Raw genomic sequence first — 22,666 nt, forward strand, 5'->3', positions numbered from 1 at the left:
CCAACGGTATGCTTTTCATTCTATTATCTACTAATAGGTAAAATATTACTAACAACTATCAAGGTTTGGAATCTTGTCACTGTCCCAGTCTTGTACGTATGCTCTGGCCCTACGTTTGCTTGTGTTCATGATCATTAGGTTAGCGCACTATTGCATCAGCTGTTCAGCTCCGGCTGTTATCCAAGGACAGCGGGATAAAAAATATTAAATATATGCGAATAAAATTCAAGCGAATATTTTAATGGGTAACATTTGACTGCGAGTGTTTACCTAGTTTAATCATTTGTCTCCTTGATTTTAACTAATTTGATTTTAACCCCCCAATCACTTGGCCACGGGACGGTTTCCGAACGACTGAGTATAGCGCTAAAAGCAGACTCGTTCCACAAATTTTCTTTTTTTTTTAGGAAACCGTTTGTTAGAGCACCCGAAGCTGAAATACACAGCCACACGTCGTCACCTGTTGATACGGATTTGAATCCCATAATAGATGTTATTTAACAATCAATTTTCTTCCTGCATTTGTCAACGGTTGGACGTAGAGCGGTTACTTTTTCCTAGACATTCTGTATTAATAAAAAAATTACCACTTTTCCCATTATAAATATGAAAGTTAATTCCAGAAGTTCTTCTTCGGGAATCTCGACAAAGTAGAAGAAGAATACGCCAGTGAAAGTGGTTATTCATTAAATCGTTCTATAACTTCACTAACGTAGAAAGTACTAATGAGCGTACGTGGTCGTTTACCAAGGCAACGACTACCAGACAAATTCATTTTCTCGCTCCTACAATTTCATGAACTTGTTCAAGTTTCTTCATGTATAAATATTTATAAATATAATGTTAGTAAAAATGGCAGGTACAACAAGATTCCTTTATTCATATTGAAGAATTACAAAGGAAGCGAAATGCATATTTAAGTTTCACAAGAAAGTAACTCAAGACTATGTTGGCTCAGAGCTCCAAGTCAGGTACAGACTCTAATAAAATAATGATAGCGATATAACAGCCATTTCTTTCATTGAATTATGACCGAACACAAACAAAATTTTGGACAACACCTAAAACCGGTTGACTGTAAAACAAATGTAGAGTCAATTATACGCAACTATTCGGTAAAAAGCAACTTGACCAGACAACAAAATGCTGCCTAATATGCCGGACAGAATTTTACCGAAAATTCCACTCTAAATGCATAGCTATATCATATAGCAATAACACGAGACCAGCACATCAAAATACCGCCGTCCAAATAAATCTATAGTCGCAGGTACAAATTTTTGAAGAAAATTATAGGTACAACAATTTGAACTGAAACCATTGTTATAAGCAAAAATATTAATGTTTGATTACTAGCAGCCGTTTTTAGTTTTGATATAACTTTGATTACTAACTCACTATCAACACTTATATATTCGTTTGATAAAGAATGTCTGTAAGTTGGATGATAAGAACAAATTACTCGGTAGCAAATCAACAGAACCAAATGGCAATATGGCAGAAAAATATTATATTGCGCTGGCATTCGACGAACGAATGCCCAAAAGTTTTAATAACATAGCACCCTTTACGAGAATACGTTTCAACCAAGAATTTTATTTCTACAAAAATTTTTCACAGTATACTAAGTAAATCTAATTCAAATAAACCAACAAGACAGCATGAGCAATCAATACAATTTCTTTTATTTACAATTCAGTATCATTATTTTGTATTTACAGATCTGGTATCAAACAAATGTTAATGCAGGTATAAACAACTTCCATCAACAAGCATGAAATGAGCCCATGCTGTAGTAACAGCAACTTGTTGATATGAATAATGAGAAGCATTTTAATGGAGCACGAGACAGGTTTGGAAGAACGTGGACAAATAATTCCTTAACCCCGCAGATAGAGTGCACATCAACACTCCCATATCAAGTGCAAATCAACTTTTCCAAGTCAGGCAGAGCATATCAACACTTCTCAGTCATTACTCCATATCAACACCTTTCAGTCATTACTCGTATATCAACACTTCTCAAACATCAATCGCACATCAACACTTCCCAAACATTATTAGCACATCAACACTTCTCAAACATCAATCGCCTATCAATACTTCTCAAACATTACTCGCCCATCAACACTTCTCAAACATCAATCGCATATCAATACTTCTCAAACATTACTCACATATCAACACTTCTCAAACATTACTCGCATATCAACACTTCTCAAACATCAATCGCATATCAACACTTCCCGGTGAGCAAAATCGACAGCTCTGCATAACTCCCTCCATATGCAGCGGGTGCGAGCAGTGCTTGTTTCACAGCCATCAACCATTTATCATAACGCATCCAGATTCTATGTCGTTCTTACCAATTAACTTCATGAAGCTACCCAGGAAGCTCCAGGCAATTCTAACAAATACAAATTTTTTGCGGTTTAGAATAGAATTTCATTTCCACTCGAGTGTGATTGAAAAAAAAAATAAATAAAGGCGCAGAAAATTGAATGAAGATTTTTAATAGAATTGACACCCCCATTCCGAAAAAAATGTTAACCTAGACTGACAAAACAGGAGGGTGAAAAATACATTTTAATCTTCAAGTTTCAAATACAAAATTAGCTGCGAAAAGTCCAATTGAAACAGTTGAGCGCCAGGTGAATTTTCCCGTTAGAAATATTACAAGAGAACATCGCATAAAACGGTAACGTCATCACCAACTATACAACAAGTTTAGAAGACTCAAAGAAGTTCCGAAGTTTCAAAGACTACAAAGGATTTGTAATATTTACGACCAGTTAATGCATTATAAATAGCACCATGCATCACAAAACTGCCCAGAAAACCCCAAAGAAAAGCGAGAACGATTTTCTGAGCAAAACCCCAGGCTGATGTAAGAGAGGCAAGCCAGAAACATTTCAGTGAGGAATATTATAATCCTTTTTTATGCAATCGTCTACATGACAATTCTTCGTTCTATCTTAAGATTATTTCATCCTAAGAATAACCAAGTTTTACAGGTTCTTCAGGATGAGACTAAATTATTATACATCACTATGTACACAGTAATAAACTTGTATAGTTTTCAAAGAAGAGATGAAGACAGAAGACAGAATTTGGCTACAGATTCTCTCTTGCAATAATAATAATAAAAATACTTGTTATAAGTTCACGAGGCAACAACGTCATCACATGTCATACATGACAAATTCAAATTCCCGAAAAAGCACAACTTTATTGAAAAGTTTATCGAATTTAATAATAAAGTAGATTCTGTTTGACTGCCGCTATTGCTCTTCAAAAGGAGAAGTTGAACTGAGCACCAAATCATTAGAGAATTAGCAGGCAGATTTTCCGCCACACAATTTTATTTATGGGTTTAAGTTACCATAACAATTCCGTTCAACTGCATGAAATGTGATGGTCTCAGTGGCGAATCAAGAGCTACGATATACGATTATTCATCATTGACAAATTCATCAAAACATGGAAGCCTTACATCGCAAAAATAAATTCTTAATAGTGAAAACAATTTCAAAAAGAGCTCGGTCCACAAAGAAGATATTAATTTGGCACAGTCCGAGAGTCAAACAAATATAATAACTGATAGAAATTTTGAAATAATTTATCGGAAAATAAATGCGTTCATCAGAGTCGGGGATAAATGACTAGTTCAGTGGTCAACATTATATATATTGAAAAAGTAAATCAGAACGAGTATTTAATATAAACAAAGAAGAGGCTCCCAAATGGACAACTCACTCAATAAGTAAGATACGTCCAAAATTTTATTAATTTTAACGTTGTTCTCAAAGCAAGACATTCAAGTCAACAATATTTAAAGTCAAAATACCGTCACTAATTTGTCGAACGTAAATAAGATCTTTCTTAATAAACTAAGATATTTTGTTTGTCCTAAAAGATAACTAAATAATTATTTCTAGATATCAGCAATTATGAGGTTATTTAAAATTTAAGTTAAAGATTTTGCTAGACGTAGGAAAAATCGAGTATTAGGCTAAAGTTATTAACGACATTTGTGCGGCCGATTGAAGTAAATGCTTCGTGGAACGGAAAATCAATAAGATTAAGTAATTACCAGTAGACGCGATGGTACAGGCCGAATTAATACTGAGCAAAACGAGAAACAAATGCAAACAATGCAAATACATGAAGGCACAAATATTGTGCAAAATTGACTCGAATACAACGTGGACAAAAATGAAGAGCTGATGAGCGTAGCGAAGAGTGCGCGTTGCAGCCACGAATGTCAGCATTTATTCAAACTCTTCGTAAAATTCGGAATTCCTGCAGTACCTGAAAACAAATTAAACGTCAGGAGTGCAAAGAAGAATGATTGAACTGCTAGTAAATACCTATATGGAGCAGCAAACAATGGATTAACATTCATAAGTTACTCATTTCATTTTATGCAGGATTTGAAGAAAGTTTTTCATGGAAGTAGAATCAAATTGAGGGTCTCAATTGGTAATGCCACTGTTACATTGACCAGTTAAAGTAATGCGACTTGATGCCACAACAGAATGCAATTACAAAGTGACAAAAATAACTAACAACTTTTGAAAAGGTGACAAATGAATTAAATATACCAACCATAATTGGTGAAAAGTAAACTATATAAATCATAGTACGTGTAGCTACACTATAGAAAGATCCATTGTAAATATCGAGCAGAACAATACCACAAAATTAGACCAATAACTTTAAATTAGAAGCTGTATATGTCTATGTAGGTACCTAGTTAGACAATATCTTTAAACTATAAGCCATGTATGTCTATGTACCTAATCAGACAAAATCTTTAAACTATAAGCCGTGTATGTCTATGTACCTAATTAGACAACATCTTTAAATTCTAAGCCATATATGTCTCTGTACCTATTCAGACAACATCTTCAAATTCTAAGCCATATATGTCTCTGTACCTATTCAGACAATAACTTTAAACTATAAGCCGTGTATGTCCATGTACCTGGTGAGCACATAGACAACAGCCTCATACGTAGCCATCATGATGGCAGTGTTGGGTATTTGTCTAATAAGCTGCGTGGTGAGGCCTCTGTAGAGGCCGTGATAGCCTTCCTCCCGCAGCACCAGCCCCAGCGTCTGCCAGAAGCCGTGGTACTTCACACCGCACTCACGCAGTCTCGTCCGCGCCACCTCTGCAACAACACGGCGACTCAATACATTTTAATAGAATACGCTATTTTATTAATAAATTAAAGAAGCTGCATATATTATCATTGGAAGCCGCAATGTAGAATATATCAATCACAGAAGCCACACATATGGGAGTCACTCATATAGTCATATAGGAGTCAATAATGGAAGTCACAAATGTTAATAATGGAAGCCGCAAATATTAATAATGAGAGTGACAAATATTAATAATGGGAGTCACAAATGTTAATAATGGAAGTTGTAAATATTAATAATGGGAGTCGCAAACGTTAATAATGGTTACCTACTGCAAATGTTAATAATGGAAGCCGCAAATATTAATAATGGGAGTTGCAAATATTTATAATGGATGTCGCAAATATCAATAATGGAAGCCACAAATATTAATAATGAAAGAAGCCAATATTAATCATGGAAGCCGCATATTAATCCATTATACAGAAATGCTGGCTAAAAATGAAATTTCGACTTGTGTGCAAATAATAAAATAAAACTGCAGCCTGTTTTATGACCCCAAATGGATGCTTACCATGAGGATAACATAAGGACGAGGCGATGGTCTTGCTCATGGCCCCGGCGCACATAAACTCGAAGAAGTCTCTCGTGGATCGAACATCAGGATTTGATTGTCTGCAAAAATCAAAAGAAATAAATTTTAGAGGAATTTACTGTTGTGTATCAGAAAACACGCAATTGACCAAGAGTTATAGTAAGTACAGATGTATATTTCGTCACAAAGCGAAGTATTAATTACACTTCGGAGTAAGAAAAAAAAGGGGGGGCAGAAGGCAAGTCTGAAAGGGCCTCGTCGTAGCTTTTATATATTCATTACGGATAGATTCATTTAGGATGTCATATATCAAGAAAAATAAAGGAAAGCAAAAAGCAACATAAATTTAAAAGCTCATCTCAATAGACTATGGTTGCTATAGTTTATTTATCTTACAAAAGATTAAATAAAAATGAACGAAGCATGACGCTATCCGGTACTAAACTTCAAATTTTGTTAATAAAAAGTTAATATTGTTGTGATGAATCGATATGTCAAAAATTACAAGCTAAAAATCTGTAATTTCAAAATATATACTATATGATAACATGGCTATGAAGCTCATTTTGACAAAAAACTTCACAGTCACAATATAGAAGGGCTAATTTATAATATAATCACCTGCGCTCCTGGAACTTGGCTTTGACAAACTCGTAGATGACGAAATGTATGACGGTCTCGGAGATACCGTAATAGGAGGCGGTGAGTCCCTTGTAAAACCCCAGTACACCCTGAAAAATAGCAAGGGCAAATGTCAGTAAACAGACAAAAATACCACGTCAAATGCTATTAAACAAAGAAAAAAATACAGGTCAAATGCTAGTATACGTACAAAGAAAAAATCACAGGTCAAATGCTGGTATACAAAGAAAAAAATCACAGGTCGAATGCTGTTATATACAAAGAAAAAATCACAGGTCAAATGCTGTTATATACAAAGAAAAAATCACAGGTCAAATGCTGGTAAACACAAAGAAAAAATCACAGGTCAAATGTTAATTAATAAATTCCCTTTAGGCAAGTTATCAAAATTTGCAACGTGAATTTAGCATTCACGTGCGAACTTTCAATGCAAAGACAACAGTTTTAATCATCACAAACCTTACCAAAAGTATTCAGTGTGAATGGGAGATGGTGTATAAAATCAACGAAATGAAACATTAAATGATATGTAAATGAATAAAATTTACTCAAAATGGAAATTTAAACGGTAAACGAATGGTAGTGATATGGTATATACATACGTACCACGTCTGATGTAATCAAAAGGATGGAGAGCGATATAGGTACTTAGAGTGATATACTTCGATGAAGTATGCACGCACCTTAGAGTGATATAATTCGATTAAATATGTAGCATGCACTCACCTTAGAGTGATATACTTCGATTAAATACGCAGTATGCACTCACCTTAGAGTGATATATTTCTCGGATGGTTCCAAGGGTAGATTTTTTGTGCCCGACCTTGTTGCTGTCGAGCTGCACCCTCGTCTTCACAAACCAGATGGGGTTGGTGGCCGTGCACGAGGTGAACCCTGCATTCAACACACATTTCATTCAACGCAAAATTGTTGTTTTGAGCCCACGCTGCATGTGCAGTGAACGCATTTCAACGCACAAAATTTGAGCTTGAGCTCACATTGATTCAAAATCTAACGAACGATCTGTTTTGTCATATCTCAACAGAAAATATTTCAGTTTGATCAATTTAAATAATGAACAATAACTCATATATTCAGTATTTTCAAACGTCTAATTTAGATATATTAGTGCAAACAAAATTATAAACAAACTCAACACGTTCAAAGGTGATCATAGAGGAAAAACGAAAATGTGTTCATAAATTGAAAAAGGCCTAGATTCTGGATTTGAACAACCAAAATTGAGAATATTTCAAATTAAAGATTTAGAAAACTAAGAAGTAGACTGGCAACATAATGAGCTATGTTAGATGTGATTAGCAATACAAAATCAAGTAAAATTTGACAGGTTTTATTCAATAGAAATTGCTGCCGTTGCAAAACTTTTCAAGACATTTCCAAGTAACGAAATCTCAGCAGAACCGACCTCACTGTAAGCCAACTCACAACCCAACAGAATACGATACCAAATATTACACACCAGGTTAAACCACATCACAAATGTACGAAACTTGATAAATGTGGCACTCCAACTTCAAAAAATCTATTCGCTATTTCATTTTAATTCTATAATACGCATTTTGTACTCATTTTATAGGCTTCAATTCTAAAATAAGCACTATGTTCTTATTCTATAAGCAGACTGATCAATGTGGCGTACGGTACACAGTTTAAAAAAGTATAAGGGCTTCTTATTATTCTTTAATTCGAACAAAGTAAATAGGTCGAATAATAATAACAATAACCAATAACAAACTTCACTGAAGCAAATTAGTGAATATTGCACTAGTTAATACATTGGAATGGCTTCAGACTACAGTTTAAAAAGTTTATTTCCAAGCCATAATGCATCCAGAATAACAGTTGGACGAGATATTCTACCACGAGTATATGTTAAACTGGACGATATGCAACAAAATTACATAATTAAATGGTGCTTATTTTGGACTTGCATTGAATGTTAGCATATAAAATTTATAATTTAATATTCTGATGAAGTCAAATAGCAGAGCTGCATTCAGGGTATTTCTTTTCGGTACTTGGAAGCGTAGGTTGTGGCCACAGCGAGTGTGTAAAATACAGTGATGAATGTTGGCGATGAAGGCAGGACGCAGCGTGTTGAGCGATGAAGGCAGGAGGCTGCGTGTTGGGCGATGAAGGCAGGACGCTGCGTGTTGAGCGATGAAGGCAGGACGCTGCGTGTTGGGCGATGAAGGCAGGACGTGGCGTGTTGGGCGATGAAGGCAGGACGCTGCGTGTTGGGCGATGAAGGCAGGACGCTGCGTGTTGAGCGATAAAGGACGACGCTCGAACTTTTTTTTAATCGCTCGAATTCCGGAAAAAAGCTAGGCGAAATGATTCCAGAGAACCAAAAATGAATGGCCGAAAATAACCAGACAAAAAATTAGAGCACGGAATCATTCAAGCAAACTACAATGAATTAGATTGAAACTTTACACTGAAAATAACTGAGGACGACAAGACACTAATGATAAGTTAAGCAACGCTCTCCGGAGTATTGAGAAATATTGAGAGTATTGAGAAATAGTTGTGAGAAATATTAACGATACACCAACTCGATGCCCATAATTCGTTGGGGGTATGATAAGACAGCCGCAAGCCATCACTAAAAAACAGGAGTATAGCAATAGCAGACGAACAGGCTGAATGCCGTTGTCAGACAACAACATAGGCATTAGAAATTCTTTATTAACCTATTAAACAGATAATATACATGGTAGTACGATGGTCCCATAACATTAGTAGCGACAGCAGGTGTGGCTGGAGAGGCCGTCGGCCTTGAGACTACCGTCTTCAACGCGTAGTAAATTGAGTGCGATCAACTAACATCAGCAACACTATCATCAACGAGCAATGATTGCCCAGTTGAGGGAGTAAGGTTACAAATAAAGCTCTCATATTAAAGACATTGGTACTGTGAAAAGCGAATAGCCTATCGAGACCAAATAGAGGGAAAATGTAAGTTCCGTTTGAGATACAGGGAGATTTGGTCTAAATGTTCGCCATGAGTGTTGTTAGGCAAAGGAGAAACATCACTAAAGATTTCAAGGTGAGGGGATGCGACCCGACGAAATGATTTACACGGTACAATCATTATTGTGCTGATATACAGGTCAGTTCGACTGAAAATCATTAGGAATGGGTAGTGCGTATTCAAATTTAAAAAGCAGGCCAGACCGACGAATTTTAAAATGATCGACACAGAAAAATTAATAGGAAAGTGTATGCGGTGTCATCTTACGTGCTTATAAATTAGCCATATGGCAGAAGCCATGTGGCATTAGCCATGTGGTAATGGCCATGTGGTAATGGCCATGTGGTAATGGCCATGTGGTAATGGTCATGTGGTAGTGGGCATGTGTCATTGGCCATGTGGCTGCGGCATCACGCGTCTGGCGCCACGCAATGCACAATAGAACGCATCCAATGCACATTGCAGAGCGGAACAAGACGGCAGTTTGCTTGCCCCTGACATTGAGCCAACGAGAGAAATCAGGGCTCGATGGCATTGTCTATAAGGTGAAAATAATGCAGACGGTGTGATAAGAAATTGCCGTAAATTATGCGATTTTTGAACCGATAATTACATACGTCCTGATAAACCAACTTAAAAAGCTACGATCTCTATTTGTATATAAAGTTCAAAACAACACGCAAGTAAAACTAGCATCATTCATTATTTCACGCCGAAACACTTGTATATTTCCCGAGAACAAAAACACGCGTAGTTCAAGTGTTTTCATTTAAAAAAAGTATTTCCTCGAGAATCCCTGTGGCATCGAATAGCTTGTAGATGTAGTTCATCGGGTGTTTTCATTAAAAAAAAGTATTTCCTCGAGAAACTCTTAGGCATCAAATAGCACGTAGATGTAAACATATAAAAAGTGCCTCGAACGCAGCTACATTCCTTGGCACGTTGGAGTTGGTCATGGTCAGGACAGAGCGTTAGCGCTCGCATTGATTGCAAGCCAAGCCAAGGTCGTGCTTTTTAAGGTCACCACAGTTGAACCCCTCGATGAGTAAACTAAAATGATTATCACAAACACGTTATCATACTTGAAATTCTTACGCTATTTTGATTCCCTTTAATGGAACTACGAAGTCCGTTACGTTAAGGTCACCGCAGTTGAACCTCTTGACGATTAAACTTAACTGGTTATCACAGACACGTTATCATACTTGAAATTCTTACACTATTTTGATTCAATTCAATGGAGCTACGAATTCCGTTACGACAAGCCTAACAAATGTACGGAACGAGGGTAAAGCTTTTAAAAAAATTGCATTGACATTTTTGCAGTTTCTCTGACATAGAATGAGAAGCAAGGGCATTTTTTATCGCAGCCAAACGATGACCATGCACTTTTCTAAACGCAGCGCATTGTTTCCTAACAATTCATGTTTCCCTTGAATATTAACTTTTTCCTGAAGGCGGTACATATATTTTGCATGCATATGTAAGACAAAAAATATATTTTTTAATCGGATGGCATTCTGAATGCATTCACACACTAATGTTCTGTTATCACTTTCAGTTTTACCACTAATCGGAACTTTCGTTGGTATCACATTCTAATCTATAATTCTGCTCTTATCTAAACACCGACTTGTGAGAGCACATCCCACTACCACCATTGCGTAAATACCGATTCCTTTGGAACCGAACTGACTAATTGAAAGATATAGTCGAAAACAACACGCGTTCACACAGCCGAATCATGTTGACATGACATGTGTAAGTTTTATAACACTGATCGTTACTCATACAGCGTGAATAATGCAGAACATAGCAGTTACCGTACTCGAGTATTTTACATCTGTGTTCATTACATCTGATTCTGTGATCAATTTTCGATAACGCTTCCATAAGCGCGTTCGGCGCCTCCTGAAGAAATAACCTCAGTCTCGATAACCCAAAAACGTCTACGAAAGCACAGTATCAGATTCTGATATCGTATTGGAGACAAACATAATGCGCAGCCTTCAGGCAAAATAGAGTGCAAACAGTGGAAATTTCCACCTTTAATTGGGTTGAAGTCATTCATACATACTTGGAATGAATTCAGCATGTATGATGTTCATGGGCACTGACACATGAATAACTAGCGCATGATGAAGAAGTTCGGTCAATATGGTCCGCAATTTTAAAGGAGAGAAATCAAATTTTGCTTCCCTCACGAGAGGGAAGCAAAATTTTCTTCCTCATTTCACTCATCACGAGAAATCAATGAAATGTGCTACTGATCAGTGTTACCGAAAAGCCGAGGTAACAATTCGTAAGTTGACACGAATACCAGTGTTGATGATCGATATCATGTTAGGATGCGATATTATATTTTTATTCACAGAAGAGATGGCGCAAGTCTGAAGCTCAAGAGTCGAGACGGTGTTGAACGTGACTGTCCCACAGTTCAAAGTCCAGAAGGCGATACGAATACTGATTTCATTACCGCGAAGTAACCACTAGAAATAGGAGATAATCTAACAATTCATAAGAGGCGGCAACAACTAGTAATATATTGTAACATTATAAACATGTTGAGAAACGTGAGGCAAAAATTCGGCCTTGAGTGAGATTAAGATAGAAGACCTTAGCGATATTACGTTGGAGGCCGGGTCTGTAGGCTTCGAAGTAAGGTTAAATGCCCCGGCGAAACGGAAAAATACCGAGCCAAAATAAGGCAAAGGATTAAAATATTGGCAGAAAGAACCGTTGCATACAGGATATATGGTTATGAAATAGAAATTCTACTTATGAACTCATCTAAAGGAAGCCATTTGATCGCTCGTTTGAAGAAAGTCAAATTCTTAAATACGGTCATAAGTTTTAAGAAGAATTGCTTACTTCACGTGTGATTTAAATTAACTAAAACGCATCATTCGTTTGACGTGTCACTTAAACATGTCATTCGGTTTCAAATTTTTGGTTTGCACTACCAAATCGTAATCAGGCTAGCATGGACTATTACACCACTTCGTGAGTTAAGCAAGAGGTAGCCATGCTTCATGTTGACGTAAACATAGCCAGCTTTGATCATCAATACCAACACATGCCAAATATAGACGGCTCTGCAGTGCCTCACAGACCACGACACGCATACTTGACATCAAAAGTCATGTGCGAATTTCAAGCTAATGTTTAAAAAGTATATATTAGTACCCTGTAACAACCTGATTAAAAGCAAATTTATAATTTACGTTTTCCTACATGTAATTGTACAAATCAATATTCGCAATTGCATAAACTATGATTGACTATTAATAGAGTGAATAATACGGTAAAGATTTTTATCAAAATACATTAGCAATGTAGTTCTCTGCAACTGATCATGCAATTGATCGAATTAAATGAGCATTGAGCGAAGTGTTTCGTGGCATACGTGCATTAATGTTTATCAAGCAATACCCCATACCACGCAAAATTTCAATTACGATAGGAAAATCAATCGTTCCAATTAACCCTGAATCGTAATAAAGCAGCAAAAAGAGTACATTTAAATCGTCATTTCAAAGTTACACAGATGGAGAAAATAATTGCCTATTGTAGTCCACACAAATCCGGTCATAGGAATGATGTCATGCAAGAAATACTGCAGGAAAGCCCACTTAAATATTATAATTGTGCGTTGTTAATCGCTGAATAAAGTCTTTATATTATCTCAAACGTTGATGCGTACATTTGATTATTATATAGGATTAATCTTGTATGATAATTAACTAGTTTGAATGCGTAGATGGCAGGACAAAAGGCATCTTGTTGAGCTCCCACTAATAGCTGACTATTTATGACTTGGTTTCGCTCCAATTTCTGTTAATGGTTTCAAGCGACGACTGCTTAAGTTTTAAAGCCACAATCCATAATTCAAATCTCTCTTTTTAAATGAAGTCTTGGAAGCATTTCATTAAACGAGCACTACTTAGATTTTAAATACCTACGAATTAAAAAAAATCGAGTCGACGTTAATTTAATTAACAATTTATTATACAAACAAAATGTTATATCACACGAACTACAAAAGAAGCGTTGTAATATTCATAGCGAGTAAGAATGCCAAGTGCGGCGCAAGTTATTTGGAATTTGAGTGCATCTTGCCTGCATACTGATAGTAATTCAAGATAATATATAATTGACAGAAGGGCTATCTTGGACGCAGTCAAAAGTTGATACGCTTGATAAGACATGGGCGGGGGTGGGATGTGGTAATCTGATAATTATTATTATTTTTGTACTAAACCGGCCCTACAAGTGATGGCACTTCAAGGATAATTGCTGAACAACAATAACATTCAGCACTGCAGATACTCCTCTTACAAGTGCGCGATAATCATCAAGAAAAAATAGCCATCTCCCACATAACGTGGAAGTCATATAAATTTAGAATTTATTCATATTAATTTTAATAGTGGCGCCGAGGCGACCAGAGGAATTATTAGTTTTCTGCGCGTTACTGGGCCAAGGAGTTCGTTGGCTGCCTACCAAGGAGGTATCTTTAGCATTTGGACTTCGGCACGAACGAGTCGTCTACTAAGTGTGACACAAGCAAGAGTTCGTAATCCAATACAAGTCCACCAACTTGAGACGTCAGTAACTAGAGATGGTCAAGTTCGCATGCACTAAGTAACCTTCAGCACTTGTTATGGCTATGTACGCAACACATATCAACCTGAAGCAGCAAGCTAATCCAAGGTACACCTCAAAACTCGTATTTACATTCAGCTTATTGACATGAAAAAGCACATGAATATGTCAATGCTTCATTTACCAGCAATTAAATTATCAAGTTTACATTCGTACCGATATGTGGATAAACCATGGCAAGTTCTTAGCCTGTTTCCAACATTTCGAGGTTCATTTTAAAAGTTGCAATAATCTCATCGTCGAAATTATTTTGCTCAAAACATCGCCAATGAAGCTTCAACACATCATGAGTTACAAAATAGTCGGTACGTACTGTATTATCTAAAATGCCTCATCTATCAACTTTTTTCCCGTTGATCATGTAGATCGTTTCGAATAGTCGATATATGCGGCGGAATTCCACAACAGTTAGCCAGGAGCTACTATAGACAATGTCGTTCCAGTAGAGCCCAGTAAAGTTTAAAAGAATTTTTGTACATTCAGACTTTCCATATCATGTTTTCGAACATACGGTATAATGAAGTCTTTATACTCGTGGCACGTAACATAGTCACATAAATCCTGGAACCGCCGAGCCGAAGACGAGGTATGGTCATGGCATGAATGTCAAATATACGTGTTTTACTCATCTAGCGTCGGCATTAAAATCAAACGTTATGTTCAGAAAGTATAATGAGGAGTAACCAAGTGATTACGTAACGGGACTCCTATAAGGAAAGAAATAATATCAATGACAAACAATTCCATACCTACGAATGCGCTTCAACCCTCTACCGCCTAACATGAGTAACCGGAGCAATATTGTCACAAGCCTACTTCCCAAAAAAGATACGTTCTAGTGAGCGCAAAGTAACTTGCACTGATGGTTGCCGCCACGTACGACAACTTTAAAATGTTCTCTGTTGCGTACAAACGTAATCAGTTCGCTACACTAATAGTTTACGTGTAATTCAAGTTGAAAGTTATGTTCCCGGAGATTGACAAATATATCAAGTTCATTGCACTTAACAACTCAAGATGAGTAATATACAAATTAAAAAGTTTCATTTCGTAAATAAGTGATATAAATCTCAGATATGAACAAGTCGTCTGGCATATTTAATTTTTACATCAAATTGTACACACACTAGAGAAAATTTATTTTGTTTTATCGGTTCAGCGAATACTCACAATATGGCGTCTTAAATGTTGCATTCTCAAAAGGAATAAATTTTCACCTGGGACGTTGAGTTTAGGTAAGTGAAAAGTGAGCGGAGGGCAAATCCCCAATTCCGAGAGCGAACCCACTAAACAATAATAAATAAAAGCTGAAGGAGATTCGGCAGTAGTAGTAGAATGGTTTACTAGCGCTTCAGCTATCAAGCTATATAGCACCGGAGGTCAAAATGTAACATCGCCAGCGAGGCGGAAGGTCTCAATTATTCAAAATTTCAAATTAATCATCCTCAGCAATAAAAAATACTAAAAATAATTTACAAATAAAACTGACGCATTCGGCATGACGACGACTCTGTCAATGCGCTCGCTCAGTTATGTAGAATAATTTACTTTACCGTATGGCGTATAACAATATCGGAATCGGAACCCAGACACCAACGCATTCCTAGTGATCGTTCCATAAGGCAGGTATAATGGCCGTGAAATACGATGTAAGCGCAACGAATCTCGAATAAACGTCATTTCTTTCACATTCAAAAGAATTATCACGCTAAAATTAAAAGCTGGATCAACATTTGATTACCAAGTTTACAAGTTGGCGATCGCTCCATTTTACGCCAACCAAGTGCGTGGGGAATGTTGTTGGCATCGAGTGGCGGGAGGGAGGGGGGATGTGCAGCAGACAGTGAGAAGGGGTGGATGGTGTGAAGGGGTCGAAGAGAAGGGGTGGATGGTGTGAAGGGGTCGAAGAGAAGGGGTGGATGGTGTGAAGGGGTCGAAGAGAAGCGGTGGATGGTGTGAAGGGGTCGAAGAGAACGGCGGCAACATGCACAAGTGAGAGAGAGTCCCGCCTTACTAACTACGCAGTTGTGTTACTTGGCAAGTGGCTGGTTTCAGAAGTGCAAGTAGCGGTCCTTATGGAGCTATTATCAACCTTATCGTAGCCTTAAGACTCCCAGCTTGCATTCTAATTCCTTTCAATCTTGTAACTTTGGTAATAGGAACGAGCTATTTTTATCCTTTTTCCGTCATTGTTCAGGTCAAAATTAACGTGAAAAAATTCAAGCGTGGGTATTTTCATGGAGAGTAACGTTTTCTAATGCAGGGATCATGAAACGTCCAGAATAAACGGTAAAAAAAACAGATACGAGCAAAGATAATGCAAGGTTCGTCGTGGCGCCGGCGAAAAAAAGATTGCTGCTGCGCAGTTGGCGAGACAAACAAACACGAAGAGCTGTCACGCATGCACCACGCAACACTTAGTCTACAAAAATGTGCTATAAAAAATAATGTGTTGTGTAAAACATGTGCGATGTAAAAAATGAGCGATGAAAAATAGATGTGATGAAATAAATGTGCGAAAAAAGTACGATTAAAAATATGTGCAATGAAAAAATATGTAATTCAACTTTACTGCCAGATTGCCAATCAAAGTTCAAAAATCGACAGTTTTTTTTTTCAATAATTATGCAAACAATTTTTTTTTTGTGTGCGGAAAAAATTACTTATTTTTCATTTTGTAACATCAAGCCTTGAACCGGATATAAATGTTTCGTACAACGTTATTATAGTCAGGAATTTAATGATTTAGACTGCGAGTTTAAGCATACAAATGACAGAATTCACGAGGAATTAATCCAAATAGCAAGATATGGTGCAAGATGAACAGCCTCGGCATAGCAGCAAAATCAAGCCACAACAGAAGAGTCAGCCGCTGCATCAGGTTAGATCCAGTTTCTGGGCGGCCATCAGGAGCGCTATAGCCGAGATTGGCCGGCGAGTGTCGCAGAACAAGTAAAAAAGAAGACATCCGGCCCAATTTAAACAAAAAAAAAACATCCGCAGTATGAAGATGAACACGTTCTGTTTAATTAAACTGCCGGTAAATCTTCAGCAGAAATCTTTTATTGAGTGAACGAAAATTTGCTCATGGATACTTTGGTAGTACAAGACATGAAAGTTAAGCAGGTCGTTAAGACACGACGTGATCCAAAATATAGATGATCTCACCAAATTTTATAACGAGATCGCCGGTTTTTATTGCGCTTCAGGTTCTACTTGAATGATTTGGTTTGAAATCTCTCTCTTTTTCTACATCGACTGAAAATTTTTTCAACTACCCGGAAAGGTTCCGAAACAACACTCCACTGTACTGAAAGAACCACTGTTGTTTATTGAAAGCAAAGTTCCTCTATTACCAAGCATAATACAATTTTTCAATTATTTAGCATTAGTTTCCAGGGGCACTGTTGTGTACTGTATGTAGTGAAACACTCGAAAGACTTGACAATTTTTAGGACAATTGTTTGGAAAATAAATTTTTATACTTAACCTTCAGGATCTGTGAACTGTAAGCTCTAGAAATTGTAAGCAACATATCGCATCGTTATTCGAACCACGAATGATCCCTAATAGCTTAACTGTTAATTTTAACGATCCCGTCGCACCTAATTATCGGAAAGCCTCTTCAAATTAGACATAATAGAAGAATTATTACTACGTCCAATTATTGACTTGTACTAAAATAGCAAGAATAAATATAAATCATCGCAAGAATAAATATATAAATCAAACTTTACAGTCTATGAGGGACTGTTTAATTATCTAATTAACAGTTTTCCTGAAGCTTAAAAAACATGAATGGAGCAACGCAATCCTGGCCACATACATGATCATAACATCGTCTTAAAGCCATAAGAGACCTGATTATAAATGGCTGATCAGATTAATTACTCAAGCTACAAACTTGTACCGAAATTCTCGCTTCTTTGACAGGTATTGGAAAAAAATAAGTTAATATCGCTTCCGATGCTTAGCATTACGCGCAGCACTATCAGCACTCATTAATTAATGAATGCTGTGATCATTAATTAATGAGTGCACTCATTTACGCTCTCATCGGCGATAAGAACGAGCGCTGACAGGCAATGTATTAACTTATATACCAGTGGAAGGGCTTATCGCATAAGGACAGTTCTGGGTTTTAACAGTAATTAATCGACTTAGTTGTATTATCTAATAATTAGCATCATCGTGAAGTATTCTCACATTTTCCATTATCGTTCCTGGCGATCTATGCCGCAGAAATGAAGAGTAAAAAAATTGCAGATGAAACGACTGATATTTCAACGTACAGGGGTTAGACAAAATAAGGGAAACACCTAAGAAATAAAAATATACATATTTTAGTATAGTGTGGGTCCGCCTTCTGCGGCAATTACAGCCTCAATTCTCCGAGGTATTGATTCATACAAATTGTGAATTGTTTTCGAAGGAATTTTAACCCATTCTTCGGTTGAAACTCCAACCAGCTCTTCAACAGACTATGGCGGCGGGAATCGACTTCTGACTTGCATCTTTCAAGTCGACCATAAATTCTCGATAAGATTGAGGTCTGGTGATTGTGGTAGCCAAATGAGATGCTGAACATCATTAGAATGGTTCTCGTGCGATTTTCTAACAATTTAGCTGTATGGATCGGGGCATTATCATCTTGAAAGATGGCGTTCTTCTCCGGAAACAGTGCTTTGAACCAATGGATGAACTTGGTCCTCCAAAATTCCCAAATAGTCACTGCTGTTGATTCCTCCATGAAAAGAAATCATTGGCCAGCCGTATTTACAAGAAATAGCACCCCAGATCATCACAGATCTCCCTCCATGATTTACGGTTGTGAGGAGGCAGTCGGGATTAAATGACTTTTGGCTGCCTCCAAACGTAAATTCGGTGAGAGGTTGGAAATAAGGTAAACGACGATTCTTCGGAGAAAATTACATTTTTCCACGGCTCGAGGGACCAATTCTGGAGTCTTTTACACCACTCTAAACGCTGTGAAGCATTCGTATTTGAAATCAGAGATTTTCTAATTACAGCACTTCCATATAATCCAGATCTGTGCAGCTCTCGGCGGGCAGCCTTTATGGAAACTGGGTTCTGTATGTGCTCATTGAGGCCTGCAGTAATTCTAACAGCCGTGGTCTTTCGATTGTCCCGCACAATTCGATTTAGGTACCGACGGTCTCTCTCAAACAACTTCGGCCAGATCTGTGCTTTGCTGAGGACGTTTTTCCTTATCTATCATAAGCAGCCATTACTTTTAAGACAGTACCTCTAGAAACATCAAGCATTCGGGAGATTTCTGTCACACTCCACCTGCCATAAGGGACCAACATTTTGACCTCCTTGAAATTCAGAGAGGTTTAATTGCCACTTATAGGTTATGGGTTTGGTTATATACACACAAATTTGCTAAAATATCAGTGAAATGATAAAATATCAATTAGCAACAACAATAAACAATAGAACATACAAATATGTTATGTTTTCATTGTTTATAACATGTTTAAAAATTACGATATCAAAATGTCAGGTGTTTCCCTTATTTTGTCCAACCCCAGATGCATCCAATTCTGAGGGGCGTGTTTAGAACTACAACAATTGCGCGACTGGGAAGAACTACAAATCTTTTGATTGGCTATAGTTATAGTTTGATTGATATAGTTATAGCCATATTTTCTGTGACGTCATCAGCAAGGAATAATTCATCGCTAACTATGATTACACGTTCAAATGCGAGATTTGACCCGATAAAACTCATTATGGTTGGCGTTTTCAATGTACAACTCTTCTCTCATGTATACTCTTTACAATGTGACTTCATAATATAAAAAAAATTTACTATACAACATGTAAAATAAATCTTTTATTCCGATATGGTTTACTTCTTCATCACCTATAATTGCATCAGGATGACTGGTTCTTCCCGATATAGTCCACTTATTCTGCACCAGGATGACGATACTTTTGTAAGTAGTGCAACATTACCTGTTCCTCGCGAGAGCAATTGAGCGTATGAAATAGAACAAACCACGAACACGAGAATAACGACAAACCAACAAAACAGCAAAACGACCGAAAAAAAAAACACAATTTGAATGAAACGACCTCCGAATACCACACAGAAATGAAACAGAAACAAAGCCAAACCACACACTACAGGAAAGTTAAGACCAAGTTGTAATCCAAAGACACGCGACGACAGCAACACAAACCTACCTGCCCAAGAAGCGGACAAGATGTGTACAATTGGACCATCCTTGGAATTATGGAGATTATTGTTGAGGAATTTCTTCATCTGTGAGTAGGAGCAGAAGTAGATGGCTCGAGATGGAGCTACACCCACCAAATTAGGTCCCAGGCCTCGCCATAGTGCGCGAGAGCCCTCCACTTCCACGATGTACCTGAAGGCCCGGTGATTTAAAAGGAAATCTGTTTTAAATCGTGATTTTAACTGGTTATATCATATCGCCCATAACAGTCAACTTGCGTCAGTCAATCACGTTCAAATAATAAATGAGACTTTGTCCAAAAACTGATGCACTTTGTGCCCTTGAGTGGGTCATAATTACCCAGGGCAAGGGCGTGGTATCTGCAGAAATTGTCGGTATTAGAACAAAATTACACATTTATTTATCTCAGGGAGATTCGAGTATTTACAGGCTTCAGGTGCGCGTTTCTGGTCAAGGGAGATTGTGCAATTCAAGGTACATAAACTAGCACATTTCAACGAAAGTAAACTGAAACCATACACACCCGCAAACTCCGTTTTCATCTCGGGAGAAAAAAAATGTAATTTAATGCACGAGAGATAATTATAGCAAAATTGCTACATTCATTTTGTGAGCTTAGAATTTAGAGATCCTTCAATTTAATGAACAGAGTGCGAAAGAGAAGAAACGTTCAAAATTTATCCAATCATTGTTTTCAGAGCCAATTTAACACAAAATATTCAATTTACAAATTAATCGTATGAAGAATCACTCGTCATCATTTATTTGTAATTAAGAGACGAGACAAGAAGAAGAACATTTTGAGACTTCAAATTGAACAAGCATAAAATTTGATTAAAACAGAACGCTATGATAGAAGAAATTGCCCTCATATAAGTACGGCGAAACTCAATTATTAGATTAGAAGAAAGTACTTTAATGACAAAAATAGAGTACGTGAGAGCACAACGCCTGTCTCACACAAATAAATAAAATATGCAATCCGAATAACAAGGTCATTTAAATGAATATAAATACTTGTAAGCTGATTGAATTTTTCAATCCCTACGTAATTGTGTTAGGTATGAGAGCTCGGACAATTTTTGAACGCAGTCACTCCCAATTGTGAATGCATGTAAATAAGCAATTCAGTTTTTAGCTCCCGAGTTGACACGCAAGATAAAACAAACATTCAGCTCATTCATTACAGGGGGTTAAATACATGTCTCATTCAGCCAGATATTATTGCAAAGCTCAGTTCATTCACCATGTAAATGAAGCACACGGTAATAAATGTACGAATAACCATCAAATTATGAATAACTTGTCAACAAAATTTAATATGGGGGTAGTCTGTAAGATAAAAATTTGTCTAATGCTGTTTTGGGGCAAAAGTACTGTTTCATAGCAACAATAATTAAAGAAATTTGAGATGGGGATCACATGAATATATATCCTTAACTCATTGAAAATAGATCTTCAAAAATTGAAATTTGATTATTTAGATAGGTTACACAACAGGGATCGTAAAAGATCACTTGATTTTCATGATGATATACGTACGTAAAAAACTGTGTAGAACAACTACAAGAGAAAATTTATTGTAAATTCATTATTGATGAAAGTATTTACATATTCTATGTTTCCTTGAACGCCTAATCTATCAAGTATTCAAAAGCAAAGAAAATGATGAAGTAGATTCACCATAACTTCATTGATAACGTTTCAGAGACCAGCTTCATCACGAGTTCAAACAAAATAAATGTTTAATCAATATAAAAAGAAGCAAATTCATCATAAGACAAGACGAGAAACAAACGTCGGAGTTCGAGATAAATTTTTATATTTGTTAAATAAATAAATCTATTTATTTATTAAATAAATCTTCGATAAAATAAATAAATAAAATGGATAAATTTTCAGCTCAAGTACTCCATCAGATTTAAGGATCTCTGCACATTTTTAGACAAAAACCAGTCTTGAAAACGCGATTAGTTCTTATCCGCAAGAAATTATTAATCGTTCACTTCACTCATCAAGGTATTCAAGTTTAACTTCTTCGGTCTACTGATTTCACGTCTTTTCTTGAAAATTGAAACTGGTGATTTACGTGGCCTCTAAAACTTTTTCGATGAAACTTGTAAATTCACTTATGGCTTTCAAATTATTTAGTAACATAATATTTTAGAAGCAATGAGGAAAAAAAACGCTTAATTGAAACTGGTGATTTACGTGACCTCTAAAACTTTTTTGATGAAACTTGTAAATTCACGTATGGCTTTCAAATTTTTTATGAACATAATATTTTAGAAGCATGAGGAAAAAAACGCTTAAAAGTCGCCCGTGGGCTCATCTGGAAAAGATAGCTGCAAGAGACATATTGACACCCTAGAGATCGTTCACAGAGACGTT

At 36.7% G+C, this 22,666-nt stretch overlaps 1 protein-coding gene across 1 annotated transcript in view; it reads right to left on the bottom strand.

Annotated features, from left to right (window-relative positions):
• Window positions 1-860: 860 nt before the first annotated feature.
• LOC108664587 (solute carrier family 25 member 36-A) overlaps window positions 861-22,666 on the bottom strand; it is a 29,394-nt gene continuing 7,588 nt past the window's right edge. The window contains exons 3-8 of the mRNA XM_018151207.1: window positions 20,262-20,446; window positions 7,158-7,282; window positions 6,368-6,477; window positions 5,726-5,826; window positions 4,988-5,177; window positions 861-4,311 (exon numbers count right to left, since the gene is read on the bottom strand). Coding sequence (XP_018006696.1) covers window positions 4,272-4,311; window positions 4,988-5,177; window positions 5,726-5,826; window positions 6,368-6,477; window positions 7,158-7,282; window positions 20,262-20,446 — 751 coding nt within the window. The 3' untranslated portion in view covers window positions 861-4,271. The remainder of the gene's footprint in view (window positions 4,312-4,987; window positions 5,178-5,725; window positions 5,827-6,367; window positions 6,478-7,157; window positions 7,283-20,261; window positions 20,447-22,666) is intronic.

The sequence above is a fragment of the Hyalella azteca genome, unplaced genomic scaffold, assembly GCF_000764305.2.
Source record: "Hyalella azteca isolate HAZT.00-mixed unplaced genomic scaffold, Hazt_2.0.2 contig15442, whole genome shotgun sequence".
NCBI classification, from domain to species: Eukaryota; Metazoa; Arthropoda; class Malacostraca; order Amphipoda; family Hyalellidae; genus Hyalella; species Hyalella azteca.